The sequence below is a fragment of the Athene cunicularia genome, assembly GCF_003259725.1.
Source record: "Athene cunicularia isolate RWA chromosome 1 unlocalized genomic scaffold, athCun1 chr1_part1, whole genome shotgun sequence".
Classification (NCBI taxonomy): domain Eukaryota; kingdom Metazoa; phylum Chordata; class Aves; order Strigiformes; family Strigidae; genus Athene; species Athene cunicularia.
The window spans coordinates 27,208,582-27,230,815 of NW_020799091.1; the positions used below are offsets into that span (position 1 = coordinate 27,208,582).

The 22,234-nt window shown below is 37.9% G+C and overlaps 1 protein-coding gene across 1 annotated transcript; it reads right to left on the reverse strand.

The window, feature by feature from the left end:
* Positions 1-925: 925 nt before the first annotated feature.
* MRPS31 (mitochondrial ribosomal protein S31) lies at positions 926-20,378 on the reverse strand. The gene is made up of 6 exons (XM_026843042.1): positions 20,087-20,378; positions 19,229-19,387; positions 14,245-14,391; positions 11,153-11,226; positions 6,786-6,929; positions 926-1,657 (listed from the first exon to the last, which is right to left on the reverse strand). The coding sequence occupies exons 1-6, from the start codon at positions 20,221-20,223 to the stop codon at positions 1,446-1,448; spliced, it is 873 nt and encodes a 290-aa protein (XP_026698843.1). The 5' UTR covers positions 20,224-20,378; the 3' UTR covers positions 926-1,445.
* Between the last annotated feature and the right edge of the window lie 1,856 nt (positions 20,379-22,234).

The following is a 22,234-nucleotide window of genomic DNA, read 5'->3' on the forward strand; positions in this document are numbered from 1 at the left end:
AGAAAGACAAAAAAGCTCTTTTTGCCTTTCTTAGTCCAAATCTTGCCCTTTGCCTGAGAGGCAACATCACATCCTGCAGAAGAGCAGAACACAGCAACAATATTCCAACTCACAGAAAAAGGCAAACTACTTATTTTTCATTTGCCTTCCTGTAATTCTGATTCTAAAGTCAGTTTGTATAGGAAGCCAGTGGGTTACCTTTATTCCGTAACTTCCTCCTTCCTGCTTGAGTCACAAGGAAATGTGAGAAAAAGATAGGAGCATATTTACAGGGCCAATAGCTGCTAATGTGGTTGGAGTGGACACAGAAGTACACAATATGCAAGGCTGGAAATGCTCTGAGAAGTTAAGCAGTGAGACATAATCCAGGATTCTGAATGACCAAGTAATTCCGGATGAAAATTTAGCAAAAGATAACTGAAGTGAAATATATTGCAACTGCTTAATCGATACAAAGGACCATACACATTTAACAAGAATAAAGGATCTTCTAGAAAAGATGTTACTTCAGCAATATCAGAGGACTAGACAGAAACAGCAGTGGCATCACGTGACAGCAATCTGTAGGCAACAACTCTCCTTGCCAGTAAATGTCAAGTCCTCTTTCTAGCTCTGCAGATGCAGGAGATAAGGCCTCAGCTCCAAACATCGTAGTGATCAAAACTGCTTGCTCTAATGAAACAGAACATTATAGATTACTTGACAACCAGACCCATTTTTGAAGAACAAACACTGATGAAAAGTTGGTCAGAAGCTTCAGAATGGATGTATGGATGGTAGGAGAGACTTCCCGTATTATTTTATATAACTCGCCAGTATTATGCTGTGCACAGATCTCAGGAATACAATAGCCTTTCATTGAGCAGATGAACTAACAAGCATTCAGTTCAAACGGGTTGGTTATTACCAACAATTTTAAATGAACCAATAAAGACAATTAGTGAAAGGAGGATAAAAAGGATTAATACCATCCAAATACTAGTGTATTTAATGAATTAACAATTACTATCTCAGTAACAGCTTTTCAAAATTAGAGCTGTATCAGGATTTTTACAAATGAAAGCACTACAAGTTTTCCAGAATGGGAAAGATGATCAGACCTGTCAAGATACACACCAAGTGTGAAGGGCACAGAAAGTGGAATTAGATCTAATATTTTGTAGGGTCAAAAGATCAGTTTCAAATTTAAAAAGACAAGAATTGTGATAAAGTAAATTTTAAATGCAAGTTCTACAAAAGTCATACTCTTCAGTTTCTTCTTTTGTTGTCAAAAAATATCTACATATACATGGACATACACACGTGTAAGTATGACCTTTCAGTTTATTCTTTAAAATACAACTTTCAGGTCACATGATTACTATGCACTGACAGTATTTCTATTATAAGAAATCATCACTTAACATAATGATTCTTCATTTCAATGTTAAGCACTTTCCTAAGTCTCAAATCTCTTGAAGAAGTTCCTTCTTCTCCTCAAAATAATTCTGAAACCATTCAATGTGTTCAATCTTCTGTTTTACACTGAGGTATGGGTTTTTTGAAAGCCCGCAGATGACTAATTCCATGAAATGGCGAATAGGTCCTTGCTTGGGAAAGTCTTTGAGGTGTTTCTCCAGAAAGATATGTTCATGAAATTCAGCATCATCCTCCATCCCTAACAGAAAGTACAAAAAAAAAAAAAAAAAAAAAAAAAAAAAAAAAAAATATAACAGCAAATTTAAAGTAAAAAACCGATACAGTTTGCAAACGATCTTAAATTATTAAAATTAATGTTTCTGTGCCCTTTAATTCTTTTGCACAGTTAAGCCAACCACACAGAAGTGGAAGAAACTGCAGAATTTTAAAAAGTTAATTTCTTCCTCCACACAAAAATGTCAACATATACCATGCTCCTGTCTACCATATTACTTTCATTTTGTGCTCTCATTTATAAGAATATCTAATATTTAAATCAACCTTCTGGCTGATAATCTTGCTGAAAGCTGATACCAGGGCAGGAGCAGGGAGATTAATTAAAAAAATAAATCAGTCTTCTTGCTAAAACCCTGTCTGTTCAATACATGAAAATTTTGTTTCATCATGTGTACCACCCTTTTAGATTGAGAACACTTTCTTAATGAATTCTGTAAGAAAACATTGATTGCCTAAATTTTGAAGAGGATTAAAGAATACAAGCTAGTCTTGAACAAATGAGGCAACCTTATAAAGTATCTAATACTGAACAGCTACCACACTTGCATGTTTACTCCAAGTCATGCTTTTAACATTCTATTGATAGCAAATGGGCACAGAAAATTGTTTTTCTAACACTTTCTGAATCTGTGAGTGCATGATGATGTAAAAATGTTGTGTATGTCACCAGCTGCTACTTTTAAGTCATAACCAGCGCTAAAGATGATGCATTCAAAAGCATCCACAGGAACACGGGACAAGGGATTACTGTGGATATCTAATCAAGCACAGCTCAGATCCTACGGTAAAGTTTTGATCTCTGTCCTGTTGATCTATTTTGCTGTTATTCATATTATGATGCTAGCGGACACAAAACAAAGACTCAGAACACAAATTCCTTTCTCAGTTCCAAATTCTGAGACAAAAAAACAAGGCAAAGTGGGATTTGCAACTGATTTTTCTTCAGTTAAGGATACGTAAAAGTTTTTTTGATCCCAATTTGCTATAGATTCATAAATTACATTTGCACCTTTAATTACAAATCTGTTATTAGAGAAAAATATTGCATATGAACATTTCTAGACAACAAAAATGGGAATTTTACACCATAGACATAAATGTACCTGGTTTTCTATACTAGCTAGCATATGATACATTATTTGATGACATTAAATCTGGAGTATTAAAATGGAGATAATTAAGCCACATCAGTCACAGGCTTCCTCCAGTGTTAGAGCTTTTACAGTTTCAGAAGAAATGATGGTCACATTATTTCTTTCCTGTTTTAAACTTTAGGTACTCCAATAACTGAAAGAGCTGGGAAATACCTCTATTTTTCCCAGAAATATGTGAGCATACCAATATCAGCTACATGCCATATTTATTTCCCTTATCCTTGAAAAAGGAAGCACGTTTCCTACTTCAGAAGCTTGCTTTTTTTTTTTTCTTTTTTTTTTTTTCCCTTAAAGGAAAAAGAAGAGGTCATGTCAGCTTCAGAAGGTATATCTCTGCTGTGCTTGGAAACCTATGTCCGCTTACAGAAACACAGACATGATCCTTTTACCATGCCACCCACACCAACCTTCCCCCACCAAGGGAAGGTGGAATCTCACTGTACCTGGATGCTGATGGTTGCTTTCACAAGTTAACATTCTTTCTAGATTTCCATACTTTCGCTGGTCACAAAAATCCAAGAGAACTAAACTAACAAGACCACTACTGAAAGAATCTGAATAATGTTGACAGCAAAATACGGCCTTCTGGATACTCTTCTTTTAGGGATAGATACAGGGTATCAGAAGAGATTATGTCTAACTAATCATTTCACCAATTTTCATCTCTAACCCAGAAGAAATTAAACCATTTATAATCTCACAGAAATGCAGGTCAGAAGAAAATATTACCTGATGTATTTTGATCTCCCATTTGTCAAAGACATGATACATAATTTGGGGATGAAGTGTTAAGTCCAAATATTTCAGTTAGACCACATATTTCAGTCCTCAAAAAAGTAAAGTGTGCATCACAAAAAGAAACCACAATTGCCCAAAGCATCAAAGGCTGAGACCTCTGGTGGGAAATGATTAGATGAGATATGCTCGCATGACTCCCCACACCCCCAGCAAGCCATAACTCCTGCTGCATGGGAAGAACAAGCCTGTCCGTCCCTCAGCCTCTCTTGCACTGTCCTCAGAAACCTAATTTGAAAGAACATGCATAGTGGGAGTCTAAAGTAGAGGATTTTCTTTATCAACCTCAAAGCAAGAAGCCACCCACTCTGAAGATCCTATTTCCAATCCCCTACATACTACAAAACAGAAAGTCTGGGGAATTTCTCTAACTAAAACACCAACCCTTCCAGAACATGCACAAACTTGCCTTAAAGATGACATCTCAAATGCAGATGTCCACCCGCATAGGGAGTGTGCTGACATGCTACAAAGATGACCAAGTATCCTGATCTAGTGAAAGACATCCCCGCTTAAGGCAGGGGTTTGGACTAGATGATCTTGAAAGGTCCCTTCCAACACAAACCATTCTATGATTCTAGGATTTTTTAGGATGAGATAAATCATGCTCTTACAGTAGGTCCCTAAAATATACTCAGAATTAGCAAAGCAACCCCCCACCCCCCCTGCAAAATGGTTGTGTAACATTTGCCACCTCTCTTGGCAAACTGATCTAATGCTTCTCTGCTGGGAACAGCACCTCAGCAAAACAGGACTTGGTGAACCTTTGCCTACAGAAGCCAGAGGCAACTGAGGCAATGACTTTCTAGACTTCCATTAAGCCTACCACTTTTGCCATAAAAATCTCTGGCCCATCAGAAGCATTTGCTCCTCTGAATGAGCTGCTAAAGCAAAGTAGCACCAATAACCTGCACTGTCCTTTTCAATGACTGCACTCTTCGGGATTTGAGTCACCAAGGCATAAATGCAAATAAAGGGGCAGAAATCAATGTTTTTCCCAACTTTTTGCTATGGCAACTCACAGAGCAGAACCAAAGCTACTGGAAGCAGAAGAGGCAAGCAGAAAGGAGGAAGAGCGAGAACAATGTTACACAAGCTATACTAATGGTTTGCTAATATGGTAAAAATTACTCAGAGGTCAGAGAGATGGAGAGAAAAAAAAAAAAAGGGTAGTTTTCTGCCTAACTGTGACTTCAACTGTATCAGATAATGGAAAGGACAGGCAGGATCAGACAACAGGGAAGTGGGGAGTGGAGGGAAGACTGCTACTGGCCACTGCGGTGAGCCAGTACATCCAGCCACATCTTCAGATGTTCACACCAAGGCCAGAGAAGTTTTAGAAGCATTGACCTTTCCCTGATGCCTCAAAGCACAGCACTGTGCCTTGGTAAAGCACTCTAACGAGAATACCAGAGATGCTCTGGAGCCAAGGAAAAGTTTTAGGCAGTCTTCCTTCTTTTCTATATTTGATTTAAAACTTTAAAGGCTTTCATAATGCTATAAGTTGAACATTCATGCTGCCTGAATAGAAAATTTAATTCACTTATGTTTTTAAAGCCACATAGCATAAAAGAAAAATCACACACTTCTTGATACAAAAGAAGCTGAGATAATGTCATCCTGTTGAGGGAAATGACTGTCACAAACTGCAAAATTAACAGCAGGAAGGGGCACCTTTCTTTTGCAGAGCCACTGAAATTACAGTATGTTTATATAATTGGAGCGAGGTTCTCAAGCTTTTAATTGTGCTTTGACATACCTGATCTGATAAACAGACTGTGGCTGGCAGTTTGATAGGATGAATTTACTGACTTGGTATTTCAACCTGAGAGGTGAAAGATTTTAGAATGCTCCACTGGAATTTTCCACATGACTCGTCTTTGTGGACAAATCAATAAAGATTCTTGTTTAAGTATATGTAAAGACTCTTTGTCCATTCGCCACCCCATCCCAGACAGCACAGTTCCAGCCGCATTGCTGCAACAGAAAAATCATTGGCCGCCAAAGACGCCTGGTCCACTTACAGCCCCAGACAGCAGGGTTCCAGCCACATTACAACAACAGAAAAACCATTGGCCACAGTGGTTTTAAGCTTGCAAAAACATGACTAGAGTATACTCGGATTTCTACATGATGGAACAGATCAATTCTGGGAGCAGTGATTAAATTCTGTGAAGAAACTGCCAAAATAGGATGAGAATAAACATTAAGAAACAATGAAGCACATTATGCAATTTGCAACTCAGTATAGGACAGATTTTCAAAGACTCCCAGCTTCAGATATTAACCTGTTTTGCTTTCAGTGACTGAATCATTCTAAAGTAGTTCTGTTTGATGTCTTTAAAGTCTTTTTTTTTGAAAAAAAAAAAAAAACACCACAACCAAGCTCTCCCTGAAGTTACCAAGTCCCCTTTCCTAAAGTGTACGCTTGCTTTGTGTAGTTCTTCCCTTCCTTAACACTCACTCTCTCTTTGCTGGCTTAACTTCACACAGAGCTTGGGGTGGTGTTTGGGTTGTTTTTTTTTTTAACGGTAATAAAGTAAATACCGTGCACAAAGATGTCTACTTAAGATAGATGCCCAGAGTGAGTGAATATTGTGACTGTTTATTCTTATGAAACAGAGAGAACAAAGGGAGCAAACAACTGTTTAACACTCAGTGGTGCAGATATAGAATTGTCAGATAGCTGATTAGGATCCGGCTAGCCACTTGGTCTGGGAGACACACCGAAGAACAGAATCAACACTATAAAACGCACACAGCAGTTTTAAGATTCCCCATCCTCTGCTAGAAGCTTCTTTAAAGAAGCTGCATAGTAAAAGCTATTATGTAATAGACTTCAATGGTCTATTGGTGTTGAAAGCATTATGGCTAAGGGAGGGAGGGAGGGATTTCTCCCCTTTTTGGCAGCAGCCAGTCCTCAGATCAGCCAAATCACCTGCAGGATTTCACCTGAAGAGAGCCAGAACGAGTTCATCTGAAACATCTCTAATATAGGACAGTTGGAAGTTACATTTATTTACAATCAAATGTATGATTCGTAGCTGAAGCACTATGTTAAAACAGTCAAAGGTCATAACATGCTCTTATTCTCAAAAAAGATAAATATAGACAGATAATAAAAGTTAACAGTGCATGTACCAGCTTCATTGTCAATTGGGAACTCCCACAGTATTCCTTCTTTTGTCCACTGGATCATCTCCTCAAAACCATTTCGGGGAGGCTGTGCAGTTACTGCTGCAATCTCCTTAGCGAATTCCAGATCCCAAATTGTTGGTGAAGATACTAAAAAGAAATTTTGTAAAGATCCATCAGCATGTAAAAGCCTTTCTCACTAGCTAAAACAAAGTCCTTTAATGTTAACCTTTACAGAGACTAATACTTTTAGCTGTGCAAATTTTTCTACCTTAGATGTCAGCATCACCTTTCTCAAATGAGAATTCTCTGTTGAGATGAAAGTCCATTAAATTCTCAAATGTCTGGTGAAAACATATTCTGAGGGGACAATTTTTAAGCCTTTCACACTGAACAGGAATTTAATTTTTCCACCGTCTTTTTTTCTATTTTGTCTCTCACAAATTGTACATAAGGTAAACTCTGAACTAGACTGGTGGACTCTGCTAAAGGAATCTTGCTTACTACAGGAGTTTTCAGGTAATTCACAATTATCTCCTTCAGGGAGACAATTCAATCTACAAATGATGGCAATTCCTTCTCCAGCACTCATAAGTATCCCAGTTTTGTCTCTTGGGCTGGAGAAATCCCGACTTCCTATTCTTCTTCCAAAGTCAAACAGTCCCTTTAGGGATGCATTTTTCCTGATGCATACGATTTATTTATTTTAAAATTGAATCGTACTCATATGGCAGCAGAATTACTCTTAAGGAGTTCCTGCCCCTCCACCCAGGAGAACTGGTCATGAGCCCAGTCTGAACAGCATCACTGGAGTGAAGGGAACAAGCTGTTACCACAGGACAGGGAGGAACTGCTTGGGAGTGCCTTGGGCTGCTGTCTCATGAGCTGGCCTAAGTCGCACCCCCCTTTGTTTCTTGTCTGCCCCTGTTATCAATTCACCCTAAGCTCCTTCGAACAGAGATCTTGATGTGAATTCAAATGTTACAGTCCATTTGAAGTGGATCATGGCCAGCTATTATTTTACTACTCGTAAGTGTAAGTATTTGAAACTAAGATATGATTTTGTTTGGCTCAGTGGCTTACAACTCAACTGGATTTAAAAAGAGAAATCCCCCTCCTTTAAGAAAAAAATAAAATGAAAGGGCAATCAGTATTTTTTACATACTGGAAAGTGTTTTCATTTTTTGTGTTAAATCAGGAGATACTTTTTCAAATTATCTCTTACTTAGCAGGGAGATTTCCAGAAATATATTCCCTATTTCCCTACTTTTATTTAATGGCTGGAGGCGGGAATAAAATATAGATAAAAGACAACATGAAAAACCATACAAGACTGAAATTATTGTCCACATCTTAAAGAATTACTTCTAATAATGCACTAATAGTAAACTTTCTAATAGAAGAGAGCAGAAGCCAGGTTTTTCAAGCTTGCAGTAAAGCTGATAAAGATTGTATTTTCACCTTTGTGAAACAGAAAACATTACTGCTATTTTATGTTAACAGTCATGAGTAATTTTTTCAGGATGCCAATTTACTTCCAGTTAACATTCAGGTTTTCAAAATAGTCAATACATAAGATAGAACTTGCTTTTCTGTCATGTATAAACAGTATTTTAATTCATTATCTCCACTAATATGAGCCAAGAAAGTGAAAGCAAATGAATCAAAGTATCACACTGGTATTTCCCAAGATTAATGCAAAAAAATTTTTGTCATCAGGCTTAGTCAATAAACTGAATAGTAAATTTCCTTGGCTTAGAATATATTTTAGACTTCCTCAAGGCTACCTGGAATCAAGAAAGAAAACGCCATAAAAAGCTGAAAGAAGCTTAATTCTTAATATCTAATTACAAAGGCAATAAACTCCACTTGCACTCTTACACAATTTGTGTGCATTCCAGTTCTGTGCTAAAAATCTCAACTTTTTATCTATGGTGACTACTATGTGCTGTTGCATAAGCACTATGCTCATGCAAAAAGGAAAGGTTAAATTATCACCATTTTAGCTGAGAAAATTTTATTCAATTCAAATGCCAGTTACTTGAACACCAATTTGTCAAAATAGCTAAAAACAAATGCTGCATCATGCATTACATTTTTATATATAAAATTGACCGATTTTAAGGAAACTGCCAGTCTTAAATAACAGCAAATTGACTTCCATTCTAATAAACAACTGTCAAAGTCCACGACAGAGGGGGATGCATTCAGAAAGCTCACAGCTGCTTGAAAAATACGCAAAGAACATTATCTGTCATTTTACTAAAGAAATTAAGTAAACAAATTAATTTCTCCCTGCAGTTTTAAGTGTAAAGAAAAGGAGAAAACTACTGACCTAGAATCTGGCAAAGACTAACAGTCCTATTCTTGAAATAGAAACAAATGCATAGCATTTTCTAAGATATCAGAGAGGAATATTATTTCTACAGCTTATGGCTTTATATAGAGAGTTCTAAGACACTACACTGGAATAAAGTCTTTTTTTCCAAAGGGCCTCAGAATAGCTTACAGCAATCAGTGTATTAAAGATCAGTGCCAACAATCCACAGTTTCATTGTTCAAAAAGAAAAGCAAGGGAGAGAGTTCTTTACGTGACTTGCCCACATTCACAAAGTCTTACCCAAAACCCAATCTGTAGTAAAGCTAAATCTTCATGCATGAAAGCTGTCCCCCTCACGTGGCACTAAGACTGTTCCCGCAGAGCTGTGCCCTTCAGTGAATAGGAAGGTGGGTCATACCTGTTTTGCCATTGTTTTTATCTTACATGAGTTTTGGCACATATATTTGGTGGATAAGGAATTGACTGGATGGTTGCATCCAGAGAGCAGTGGTCAATGGGTCAGTATCTGGATGGACATTAGTGACAAGTTGTCACTGTTTCAGTATCTTCAAAGACACACACAATGGGATTGAGCGCACTGCGAGCAAATTTGCAGATGACACCAAGCTAAGTGGTGGTTGACACATCTGAGGGACAGAATGCCATCCAGAGGGACCTGGACAAGCTTGAGAAGTGGGCCCATGTGAACCTCGTAAGGTTCAACAAAGCCAAGTGCAAGGTCCTACATGGGCTGGGGCAACACTTGCTACCACTACAGGCTGAGGGATGAAGGGATTGAGAGCAGCCCTGAGGAGAAGGACTTGGGGATCCTGGTGGATAAAAAAACTAGACATGAGCCAGCAATGTTCACTGGCAACCCAGAAAGCCAACTGGCTTTATAAAAAGAGGCCAGCAGGTCGAGGGAGCTGATCCTGTCCCTCTACTCCACTCTGGTAAGACCTCATCTGGAATACTGAATCCAGCTCTGGAATCCTTAGTACAAGACAGACATGGACCTGTGGGAGTAGGTGCAGAGGCAGGCCACAAAAATGATCAGAGCACTGGAACACCTCTCCTAGGAGGAAAGGCTGAGAAAGTGGGGGTTGTTCAATCTCCAGGGAGACTTTCAACATTAAAGGGGGCTTGTAAGAAAGACGAGGACAGACTTTTTAATAGGACCTTATACAATAGAACAAGGGATGATGGTTTTAAAATAAATGAGGTTAGATTCAAACTAGATACAAGGAAGACATTTTTTACAACAAGGGTGGTGAAACACTGGAACAAGTTGCACAGAGAAGTGGTAGATGCCTCATCCCTGCCAACATTCAAGGTCAGGTTGGATGGGGCTCTGAGGAACCTGATCTAGTTGAAGATGTCCCTGCTCACTGCAGGGGGGTTGGACCAAATGACCTTTAAAGGTTCCTTCCAACCCAAACCATTCTATGATCCTAAACGTATATGAAGAGCTTTCAGAGTAGGTAAAGCAAGGCATCATTTGTCATCCACTTACAGGATCTTTCAAGCTACATACACAACACTAAACAAGAGAAGGCCAGAAAGCAACTGAGTGTCTGATACTGGTTTTTTTCTACCCTGCTTATGCTTAGTCGCTGTAGAGCACACTTGTTTTCCTGGGATCACAGCCTTCTGTTTCTCTGCCATAAAATCAATGCAGCAAGTTTGCAACTTGACAAGCTAAACTACTGGAGCAAACATAACCATTCTCCAGGCTGGTTTTACACTCACAGACGAAAGATTGGCCTTAGTGACAAAAAGCCAGTTTTACCCTTCAAGTTCAGTAACAGACTGCCCTGATTAGTACAGAAAACAATCTGTTACACTGCATGGAAGTTTTGCTTGCTAAAAAAAAAAAAAAATTAAAAAAAAAAACAAAACACCAGAGTTACATTAAAGTATTCATTTTTTTATAGGTCTAAAAAAGCAGGAAGTTAACAGGTCATAAGTCTCCTTCACAACAGTGAATCTCTTGACATTCCAAAAATTCAGAACTTGGCTTCACTGGGTTTTTCATTATTGAATTTCCACTAACCTGTTTTCAGTGCGTTTTCTGTTTCTTTAGAAGCCTTAGTGAATATATTAAGCCTCCTTCCTACTTTGAGACTTCTATAAACAAAAAGAAAACGATATTTAGTATTTCACAACATTTCACAACACTGCCAGATAACACATTTAAAAGCACAAAATACTCTCATGAACTAACAGATCTCTGGAGGGAAGAGAAAAAAAAAAAAAAAAAAAATAGCGACTCTCACTAAATCCTCAGGGTTTTAACTAGAGAAAGTGTTTATGACTTTATTATTCATCTGTAACAGGGCTTCCCAAAATGTTTCCCAGTGAAAGAATGAGCATAAATTAAACACTATATTTTCAGCCATGTTTTAGTGAAATATTTAGGAATCTGATCAAAGCTAAACAGTATCAAACCACAGTACTCAAGCAACTTTACAAAGTTACAACTAAAAAGTGAATCTGGTGATCTGGGTTTTTTCCCTGTAAAAAATATTGCACAACTCAGGAAGAGAAAAGGCAACAGCTAAACTAAACAATTCCTGCTTGATGACATAAATAGCCTTTTGGAAGATTACACAGTTACCTCTCTGCCATAATGGCAAACACTCAAAATTTATCTGTACAATATATTTTAAGGAGCATCACCCTGATGCTCTCTCTTCTGAATATAAAAATATTTCACTCTGACCATCTATTTTGAATTGTACTTATCTTCAGTATAAGCCCATACTAAAAAAACACCCTAAAAATCCAAAAGTTCAACAAGTAATCAAAATAAATTTTCTTATAAATGGAAACAAAGAAAAAACAATGCTTTTACTGTAGAACACACTGAACTTTAGAACAAATGATTCTTTTAACGACACAATCTTCCAGGTTTCCACTGAATTATAATAGTTCCTACTTTATGTTATTACATATTCACTGTTACCCTAGTGATACTTGCCCTTCCTGACCTTAAAATTTCACCTCTCTGGATTTACTGCAGATTTCTGATGGCCGCAACTACTTCTGCAAACCTGCTCTTGTCATACTACATTTTACTGATGTAACTACCCTGGATCTATTTCAGCACAGAGCAATCTAATTACAGAGCCTTAAAAGAATGTTGATTTACGATTGTATTTTCCTATCTGTAATTCCCAATAACACTGGCCGAAGATACAAGCGTGACTTGGAGGAAGATTTATTTTAAAATTACTAGTTCAGATTACTATAAAGCAGCATCACTCATTTCACTGAAATCTACTAACTCGATTTAAACTTAGATATTCTTCCTAACCCAGTCTTTTCATATTATCACTAGATAAGTACGCCCATTAGATTTTTCAGGGATGCAGGAGGAAACTTAGGACTTAAACTGGAGACAGTTTGCTCATTACAGGGATTTTTAAAACTATTTTAAGGTTTCTAAAGTTACATACCAAGTCAAGTACATTCTCATCACACAAAGAGAGCAAGACAGCTTCTCAGATATCATAAATTTAATATTCTCAAACATAAGTGAAATTCGCTTTACTTTGCAGTTTGTTAATAAAATGTTTAGCAAGGACATCAAATAATACACACTGTACAAGCATGTAATACCTCAGGTTTTCAGTTTATACTTCTAGTTCATATTATTTCTATTCTTTCAAACTTGAAAAACTTTTAATCCAACACCTTAAATAAAGTATTTCTCATAGTCAAGAATCATAGCATAATATCAAAATTATTTTCATGTGACTACCAACACTGTCTGATAATTATCCCTAGATTAAAAATATCTATAGAGCTATTCAGCAGCTGATAATGAAGTCAGTTGCCTTGCTCCTCAAACCGGCAGCTTATAGCTGAATTAAAACCACAGGACAGAAATATCTAAGTCAGGAGGGCTTGGTCAAGAACCTTGTTTCACTTCTTCCCTTCAGCTTCCATTACAAGAAGCCCCCCTTGCACTTCCTACAAGCTTTGCATCAGAAAAGAAAACAGTGCTTGCTGGCCTTCTTGAAGAGGCCCAAGAGATACTTTCCTTAACACACCTTAACAGTTCAGTAGTTCAAGAACAAGGAAGTTACTCAGAAACATTTCAGCAATCAGGTTAAGTTCTCCTAATGACCAGCTATAAGCCGCCACTGAGGTTTTTTGCACGATTTATATACTTCAATGCATATGTTCTGATTTGTTCTTTATGGAAAGCCACAATTCTGTGTTTATGATATATTGAAAGAGATGTCTTGACCAAAGACGACAGAATATTGTACATCTACTCATCTGAAAATTTATGGTTTTTCTTAGTTATCCAAATTCTGTCTCCAGCATTATCTATCTAAGCGCAAATGACTCCTTCAACTTCCAGCCCCTAACTTCAAGAAAAGGGGATTAATTTGTAAAGTGAAACTAATGATTACAGAAGTTAATCTTACTAAAAACAACTGCCAGAGAAAGAATATACTGAGAAGGAATGTGATGGTGCGCTGCCATGGGAAAAATCAGAAGACTGCAGGCAAGAAAGCATAGCTTACAGGAGTAAAACAAAAGCACTCAATTCATTGAGAAATAGACTGGCCACATAAACCAACAGCAAGATAAATTTAAGGAGTACCCTGAAATCATCATGTAAATTGTAAAGTTCATTTCACAGACAATTATAGTGTCAGACAACAGAGAAATCAATTACAAAATTACTTTTTAGTTGCAACAAGATGGTAAAAAAATAAAACAACTCTAAAATCTCTTCAAAAACCCAACAGAACGGATGAAACTTTTCTAAACAGAACATTTAAATGTTTTCCATTAGATGGAAGTCTTCAAAGCCTCTATTTCCCCAAAAGTTAAAGTGATATAAAACTGTATTATGCTTAAGTGAGAATAATTTAAACTGGTTAATGAACACACATTTCAGTACTAAGTATTTTTAATTATCTAAAATTATTTGATTAGCTGCTTAACATGAACTAGTGTGTTCTCACAGAAGTTTATTTCAATGCTAACAGTACTTTTCTTGAAAAATACTTTATTTCTTTAAGCTCTAAGTACCATGGTAACACGAATATGTACAACTAAATTTAAAATACTATCCATTAGTAATTGATTGCACACTCCTATTGGAAGGAAACACAACAATACCACCTTCTGTAGTCAAAAGACTGAGGTGACAATCTTTCAGGCTTGATTCTTTGATCATCCTCATCCACCCTCAAGGAAATGCGACTGGATATCCTCACACCTCTCTGAGCCGGGGACTGCCTTTTAACTGCCATTTCTGAAATAACGTTGCTGAAATTAAAAACATGAATGTAAACAACAAATCAACAAAGCAAGGAAGTTTGTCATGCATATTAACCAGAAGCTCTATTCTAGATTGGTTTCATAAGTCTCTATGAGACAGAATTATACAGTCCTCACAAAATACACCCATTTTTAAGTCACTAAACATTTACGCCTTATTTTTTTAAACCATGTCAGTTTGTTATATTCTATATTGGTTAAATGAAAAGTGCTATTTCAGCCTACTAAAACTACAATGAAAGCTTTCTTAAAAATTAGTTTCCAGCTAAAAGAAAAACATCATATATCTGCATACCAATATTCACTGAGTGTGCTAGGTATGTTTTCCTTAAGAAAATGAGGAATTTCTCTGGATAGAAGGAATACGCTGGAATAGGGAGGTAAATATCACCATTTTTTTGGACAGGCACTAACACTGCCCAGGGACTGAGCTGTGTGCTACTGACCAAAAGGAAGCTTGCCTTCACACATCAGCTGACATGGGTCAATCATGCCACCCTAATAAGTAGGTCACCTTTCCTGATCCACTGCAATCTGCTGCATTGCATAATCATATTACAGCATTAACAGACCACATCTTCCTTCGTAATTCTGTAGTCAAAATCATACGTGAAGAGCAAACGCTCTGATCTCTTCCAGCACTGTATGCAGCTCATTCTGAACACAAAGGACAAAACATACCACCTTTCTGCCTCCACCAATTAGTCCCTTTAACTGTTAAGTCTATTGGTTGGCAAAGACCAAGCTGGTAATTCGCCCTCACATCTATCCTCTCCACCCAACTGCTTCCAGTAACACACAGTCATCCAAAACTGCCACTCTCAAGTTTTAAGGCATAAATATGGTCTCAAAAAAAAAAAAATAGGCCAAGTAAAAAATACTGCATATCCATTTTATGAAAATCTGAATGAAATTCAAACTATGGTTTTAGCAGTTTAAGTCAAAAGAGATTTTACCGACAAAAAATAAGTACTTCTGGAAAATTGTAAAAGCTAATTGCCACACCACAGCAGGATTTCTCTTTGGTCTTACATGTGGTTTCAAATGGCAGAACAATAGCATCACTCCTCAAGTACCTACTCTGAAAGAAAGGCATCTAAAAACGAGTTTTAAATAATTTCATTTTAATCTTAAAGAAAAAACATCTCAGATTAGTTGTGTATCTCACACTAGAAATTACTCTATAAAGAGGCCTACTGGCATTAGAGAGCTGGTGTTGGGCCAGAGGCTTGACATACTTCTGAGGGTCAAGGGGACATAATTCCTAAGGTCAGCCACACACAGCCAGGCCAACTGCTGGACTCAGCTGAGACCTAAAAGGCTGGAGTGTTCCCATGCTACAGAGGGATCAGGCTTGCTCAGAGAAGATCGCCTCACAGCTGACCTTGATTTATTTGTGGTTTTGCACAGCAGGTCTGGACAGACTATGCCACGAAGCTATCAGATCATGCAGCCAATGGTATATTTCTCACTGGAAGTTCCAGTGTCACCTCATCATTGGTATATGAACATTTCTGGCAGTAACATTCATCACTCCACCATTAAAAGTACCCTGTATTAACTAGAACCACAAAGATGTTTTTTGTTGCAAAAGGCATTAAAACATCAGATTAAAAAGTCATACTCCAACTCCAATGTACCTACAGTAGTTAGATACTACCTCATGTCCCAACATGAGGTTAAAAACCTGAATTCCTAGATACTCCTGCCTTCCAGAGATGGAAACAGGTAGAGCTTTTGTAACAACCACAAATTGTCTCTCCTTTCTGATTACTAACCAATAATTATAATACTAAAAATGGAGACCTAAGGAGCTTTGGATATACTTTATCCTAAGCTCTGAATTATTTTTCTTCTTCACCCAAAACAGGAGCTGAAATTTAACTTGTAGTGCTGCAGATTTTATTTTGGTATAGCGCTGTTGTAATTTCCACTGAGTGAAACTTCATCCCACGCTGAGAAAAATAAATTCCTGTATCACTAATATTTTCCCCTTCTAATGAACAACATGCTGTCCTCACACAGTCTACAAAACAAGGCAGTGAGACAACTGCACACAACAGTGACCTCTGGAGGTCATGCCACAATCCTGGCAAAAAAAAGTACAAACCAAAAGAGCTGAACAACATACCATTTATTATATATCCTAAGTCTCAACAGCAGTATACCAATTTTTTGCAGTTGAGCATTATACGGCTCTACTGCTTGTGAAGGTATGTCATTTTTAAATAACAGAGGAAGATACATTGGCTTTTAAAACATGTCAGTGTATTGAATACAAAACTTTTCTGTAAAAAATAAAGTTAAATGGCTTGTATTCTCTAGTCAAAATTTAACACAAAATAATCATGTATGAATAAAAATAACTGATTTCTCATATATTAAAAGCATTTTAGTGCCTCGGACGGACTGGAGTATTCTGCAGTATAATTCATGTCCAACCAAGTCTGACAGCTATTGAACTTTATAAAATCAACATTTTTAAACACTGATCAGAAAGCTGAAAGTACCACATTTATCTCAGAGTCTGACTGTGAGAGGTTACTATTGACCAAGTTTTCAGTCACAAAAATCACAAGGAGTTGCTGGTCTTTCTTGAAAACTCATCTACCAATAACTATTAAAAGGAAGAAAATAAAACTCTTCAGCATCCTGCAGGGAGGGGGGTAAAGTATATTCCCAGGGAGAAACAAGCTAGTTCACAAAGCTGCCTCAGGGTGCAGAACTTCGCAACTCAAAGCACAGCAAGCCAGCCATGGCATTCCTAGCCAACCAAAAAGGCTGGCTTTGGTTGAAGAAAATGCATTTTTCTAACCATTCTTTAACCATAGTGATTCATGCACAAGCATGTTTTAAAATACTGTAACAGCACCTCTTAACCCATCAATCTACTATATAGAGGCACTATATAAATGCAGGGACTTCAGCATTTACATTTCTGAAGAATTTAAACTGTCGAGAGAAAAAAAGCCTTTTTGCTTAGGCTACAATTTCCTTAGACACCTTCCTTCTTCCACAGCAGCCACAGCTGGCTAAGTGCTTCATGGAAAGTATAATAGGCGAAGAGGACAGTGAGCCCTTGATGCCAGCAGGCAGACTAACCACATTTAGAGAAGAACATGTATACCTTAACGAACAGATGCAGGCACACATGAGGTTAGCCACTGCACATATTAGCTCAGGCAGTATCAGTACAATCCTCCAACATCTTATCAGGTACTGAAGTAGGTTCTAATTATGTTTAAGTTGGCCACCCACAAACAATGCCATTATTAAGACATTTGTGTAGTCTGCTCTTCTGAAAACCCCAGTGACAGATATGGAACCACCTCACTGGTAATTAATAGTTGAAGAAACACATGCTTTATATAAACAGTCCTTTTTCATCCTTACATTAGGAGGTGTCTCTTAAGTTTCTGGTAATACTGCACACACACACACACACCAAAAAAAAAAAAAAAAAAGCAGAAACACATCAATTTTACATAAAACAGCCAGACCTCTAACCTTTAAAATACTCGGTTCTGCTCCAAGAGCCTGTGGAGAGAGAAGCTTCTGTCAAGTTCTTGAGATCTCCTATATGCAGGCTGAAAGGACATTATGAAAACAGAGCACACACACAGCCTTTGGAGATGCTCGCATGTACTACCTAAAACCATACTTCCTCCTCCAACAGCACAGACTTCACACGTTTGGTGAGAATTTCATTCTGATCTCCACAACCACCATTAGCGCTCTTGGTAGAAAGAATCATGAATACAGGCTAAAAGGGAAACTTACAGTTTCTCCCTTTTCCCTTCACAACCTCTGAAGAACATGCATTTTGTTTAACAAAGTTCTTAACTGATCATTGTGCTTCCCAACCTATTTGCAACCATCAAACTCGATCTATTTGCAAGCATTTGTCACATTCTTCTTTAGCTTTCAATCCCATAAAGGGTAGACATCAGCCACAAACGTTTGTGGGCTACTGTTTGCAGTTCATTGATACACATACAAAGCAAATCCTTTACTGATCCCTAGAGCAACCTACAAATAATAATACAATCATAGGCAAAACTTAAATCCTGGACTGGGACAAATTCATTTTCATAGAATAAATTAAGATGATAAGCAACCTGCAGTTCACAAACAGCCATACATAAAAGTTTCACATACCGATTTTAAGATCCAATTTTTTGTTTAGTTCAGCCTTTCACCTGGATTTAATGCTTTATTTTGTGAGTAGTTATCTAAATACTAGCTGAAGAAAAAAAGAGAACCAAAAAAACTGTCCTTAGCCATCATCTAAAACAGCAGTATGCACAACTGTTTCAGCTTCCAAACAAATGTTTCTCATGTTTGAAAACCACACTGGAAACGGAGTTAAGCCAAGAGATGAGTTTCTTGGGTTGACTGGAAAGTTCTGAAAGGAAGGGTGGGGCTATAAATAGAGCTGCTCTAGTTCAGTTCTGCAGAGCTGTCATGAAAATCCACCAGTCCAGACAGAACGTCTGAAATGTCTACAAATCCATCCATTGTGTGAGAATTTCAGAAGCTTGGGAAAAAAAAATTGTTATTTTGCTAGCCTGTCCAAGAAAGTAATGATCCTGGGCAGGAAAACAATTCCATTTCTGCAAAACCATTTTAGAATGAGGATGGCAAAACTTAGGAAGTTTGGTAAAACCAGACCAACGATACCCCCAATATTCATTAATTCCAAGGGTAAACTGTCCAAACGCATCTTTTAGGGCCATCTTTCCAACACAGAACCCAGTCACCTTCAAGATGATATTGCAAAATCATAATTTCAAACACTATTGAGAATAACATTCAATAAACAGACCGTATCTTAAGAAGGCCCCCTTTTTTCTGTTTATCTGTGGTTTCTTCATGTCTTCTTAGTTGTGCAAGAAGTTCTGATTCAGTCTGTTTCTTGTTGAGTGGTAGAGAAGATGCAACTGCAGAAACAGCCTGCACCAGTTCTGGATTTAAAGGCTTGCCTCTGTAAGAGACACAACAGATACGGAAATACAAAAAATAAAGGCCTTAATATATTAAAGTTGTCATTTCTATACTGTCGTTTTATGTCCTAATAACTCAGAAGTTAGTTACACATCATCCCCAATGGGAGTGGCCAGGGGGACAAACAGGTTCACCCCATTTTGCACTAATCATCAACTGCCAAATGACACTGACAAGCTCTTGTTTTCAAACCTCCACAAATGGCAGCCCTGCACCACTGCACGGGTGCCCCAGACATGAAGCTTGAAGACCACAAGCAGCATAGACTCGCAGGGTTACAGACATGATGTAACACATTGTGGAGGGGAGCCACTTGCAAGACTGAACAATCATAATGCCATTCTTAAAGTAATTTTTTTCATTTTTCCTCAGTTTTATTTTATCTGAACAGTATTTCCCCCCTTCCCAATAAAATAACTTTCCACAGGCAAATGCTAGTGTTACCTTTCAAGAGTCTCAGTTTCAGAAAAAGGTACCACATGGAAGAAAGCACACAACACCTTTTGTCCAGATTCTCCCCTGTGATTTACTGCAATCTACATCTGTACAGCACATTCCCTCACAAGATTATTTTCCATACCTGGAAATGGCATTTGATGCTTTTTTTTTGGTGCTTGATAATGAAAAAAAAAATGGAAAAAGGAGAAAACAAGCTAAGAGAAGTTTGTTAATGCTTTACCCCTGGATGTCTTCTGTAGTTCTCTGAAGCACAGTATGTTCACTGTCCGGGCCTTCCAGCACGTTTGTGGCTTCCTTTTTGATCTCACGTGTTTTTAACTGTTTGAGTTTCGTCCTGTAGCTCACTTCTACTGTCATATTACCAATAATGTCTAACAGCTTCTGCTTTGGTGCTTTTGCTGTACCCTCCTGACTCTTTGATGCCACTTCAGTGGTGCTGTCCTTGGAAGAGGTAGATTTATCGTTCTCAGTAGAAAGCACGCTGCTTGTGCTGAAGAGTTTCTGTATTTTGCTAGTTGAGATAAAAAGTTAAAAAAAAAAATATCAGAAGTTACAAACATGTCAAACAAGTACCCTTTGACTTTTGAGAAGGGCTACGGCACTATTTAAAACTCTTGATTATTTATGGTTTCTTCATCACAAAAATCAAGTAAACAACTTTATTTCCTCCACAAATAAACTGTGTTTAATCTATGGACTTTAAACTTCTAAAGTATCTCTGCATTAGGTAGCAGACTCTACCTGCTACTTAAATTCATTAATACTATAGAAGACCCACTGAATCTCTTAGAATGAGGCAACAAAGAGATCACTCCTAGTCACCTGAAAAAAGACTATACACACCCATTTAGCTTCACAACATTCCACATTTGTGGCACTACTATGGATCACATTCTTCTACAATATAGCAGCCAAGCATTTTTACTGCCATATAGGGAAATGGATCCTGCTGCAAGATAACCCAGTAACAAACAAAAAGTTATTTTGGTTATTTTCTCCCCTCTGGAACAGCTCCTCTACCTAGTTTACCACATCACTGCAAAGAAGCTAAAACCAGCACAGCGCAGGCAAAGATGAAAAGCCAAGGACAGCAAGGAGCTGCTCAGGATACTGCTGCAACACAGACACAACTGAATTCTCTAGAAAAACTACCATAAACTTCAAAGAGCTGTTCCCTTTAATATTCTAAAATAAAATGTTTAAATCTTTACATTCACAACTACTTATTTTGTTTAAAAATCACCTTGAAGTTACTAATATAAAGCAAAACAACTTACAATTAAATATTTTATTTTGATTGAAAACACTTTAATAGATCTTAAAATACTTCAACAAATCTGAAGGAATTTTGACATACCTTCCCCTTTTTCACACACTTTGGCTAAAAAAAATCTGCTAGAAACAGCAGGCACCACATTATTATTTCAGTCATTCTGCACTTAATAGGTCGTCGGTATTATATTGTCACCATTAAACCCTAAATTTCAATGCTGAAAAGCAACAGGCCAATTTAAGGGAAGCTTCGGAACCACATTATTGAGATGATGGTAGGAGTCCCTCTGCTTCACACTGAGCTATTTTCCACAGATCTTTATAAACACGTGTTTTTCATTAATTCAGGCCACATGCCCCTTAAAACTATTTATCCATTCAGAGACCTTTGCTTACAGTATCAGAAAAACACAGCAATGAATTAAATGAACTAGTGTAGTACACTGCAGTCTGCATTACTGTATTTCACCTACCATCAGGTTTGTCTTCTGCTTAGAAGCCTATGCTTATAAAGCAAACACTATTACAAAAGAAACCAAGCCGCTTCACCCACGAGGCTATCACAGTACCAGCACTCACTCAACAATGTCGAGGAGCTTTGAAACAGAAAAATAAGCGCACAACTGGCTTCTAATGAGAAGCAGTTGAAGTTTTTTAATTAAAAAAACAAACAAAAACAAACAAACAACAACAACAACAAAACACAACCTTCCAAATATTACTTTTAATCAGCGTTTCGGGCATGTACCTCTGCCAATAGGCAGCACTGCTCTGCTGGTACACAGGGTGCCTGTGAAGTTATGGTACCACGGCACAATAAAATTACGCTCAGATCACACACCCGATTTCTTCCCACAACTCAGAAGTGAGAATGACGGCGAGGAAAGCAACACGAGGAACACAACCCAAACCACTCCTCTCTGCCTGATTTCACTTTCCCGACGGCTTCTGCCACTGCTGCCAGCAGCCCCAGCGGGACAGCCGGAGGCGGGCGCGGCCGGCGCGCTGCCCGGGCGGGTCTTCACCCCAGGCACCGGCAACAGGGCACCTGAAGGCCGGGCGGCGGCGGGCGGGCCGCGCCGAGTAGGCCCCGCAC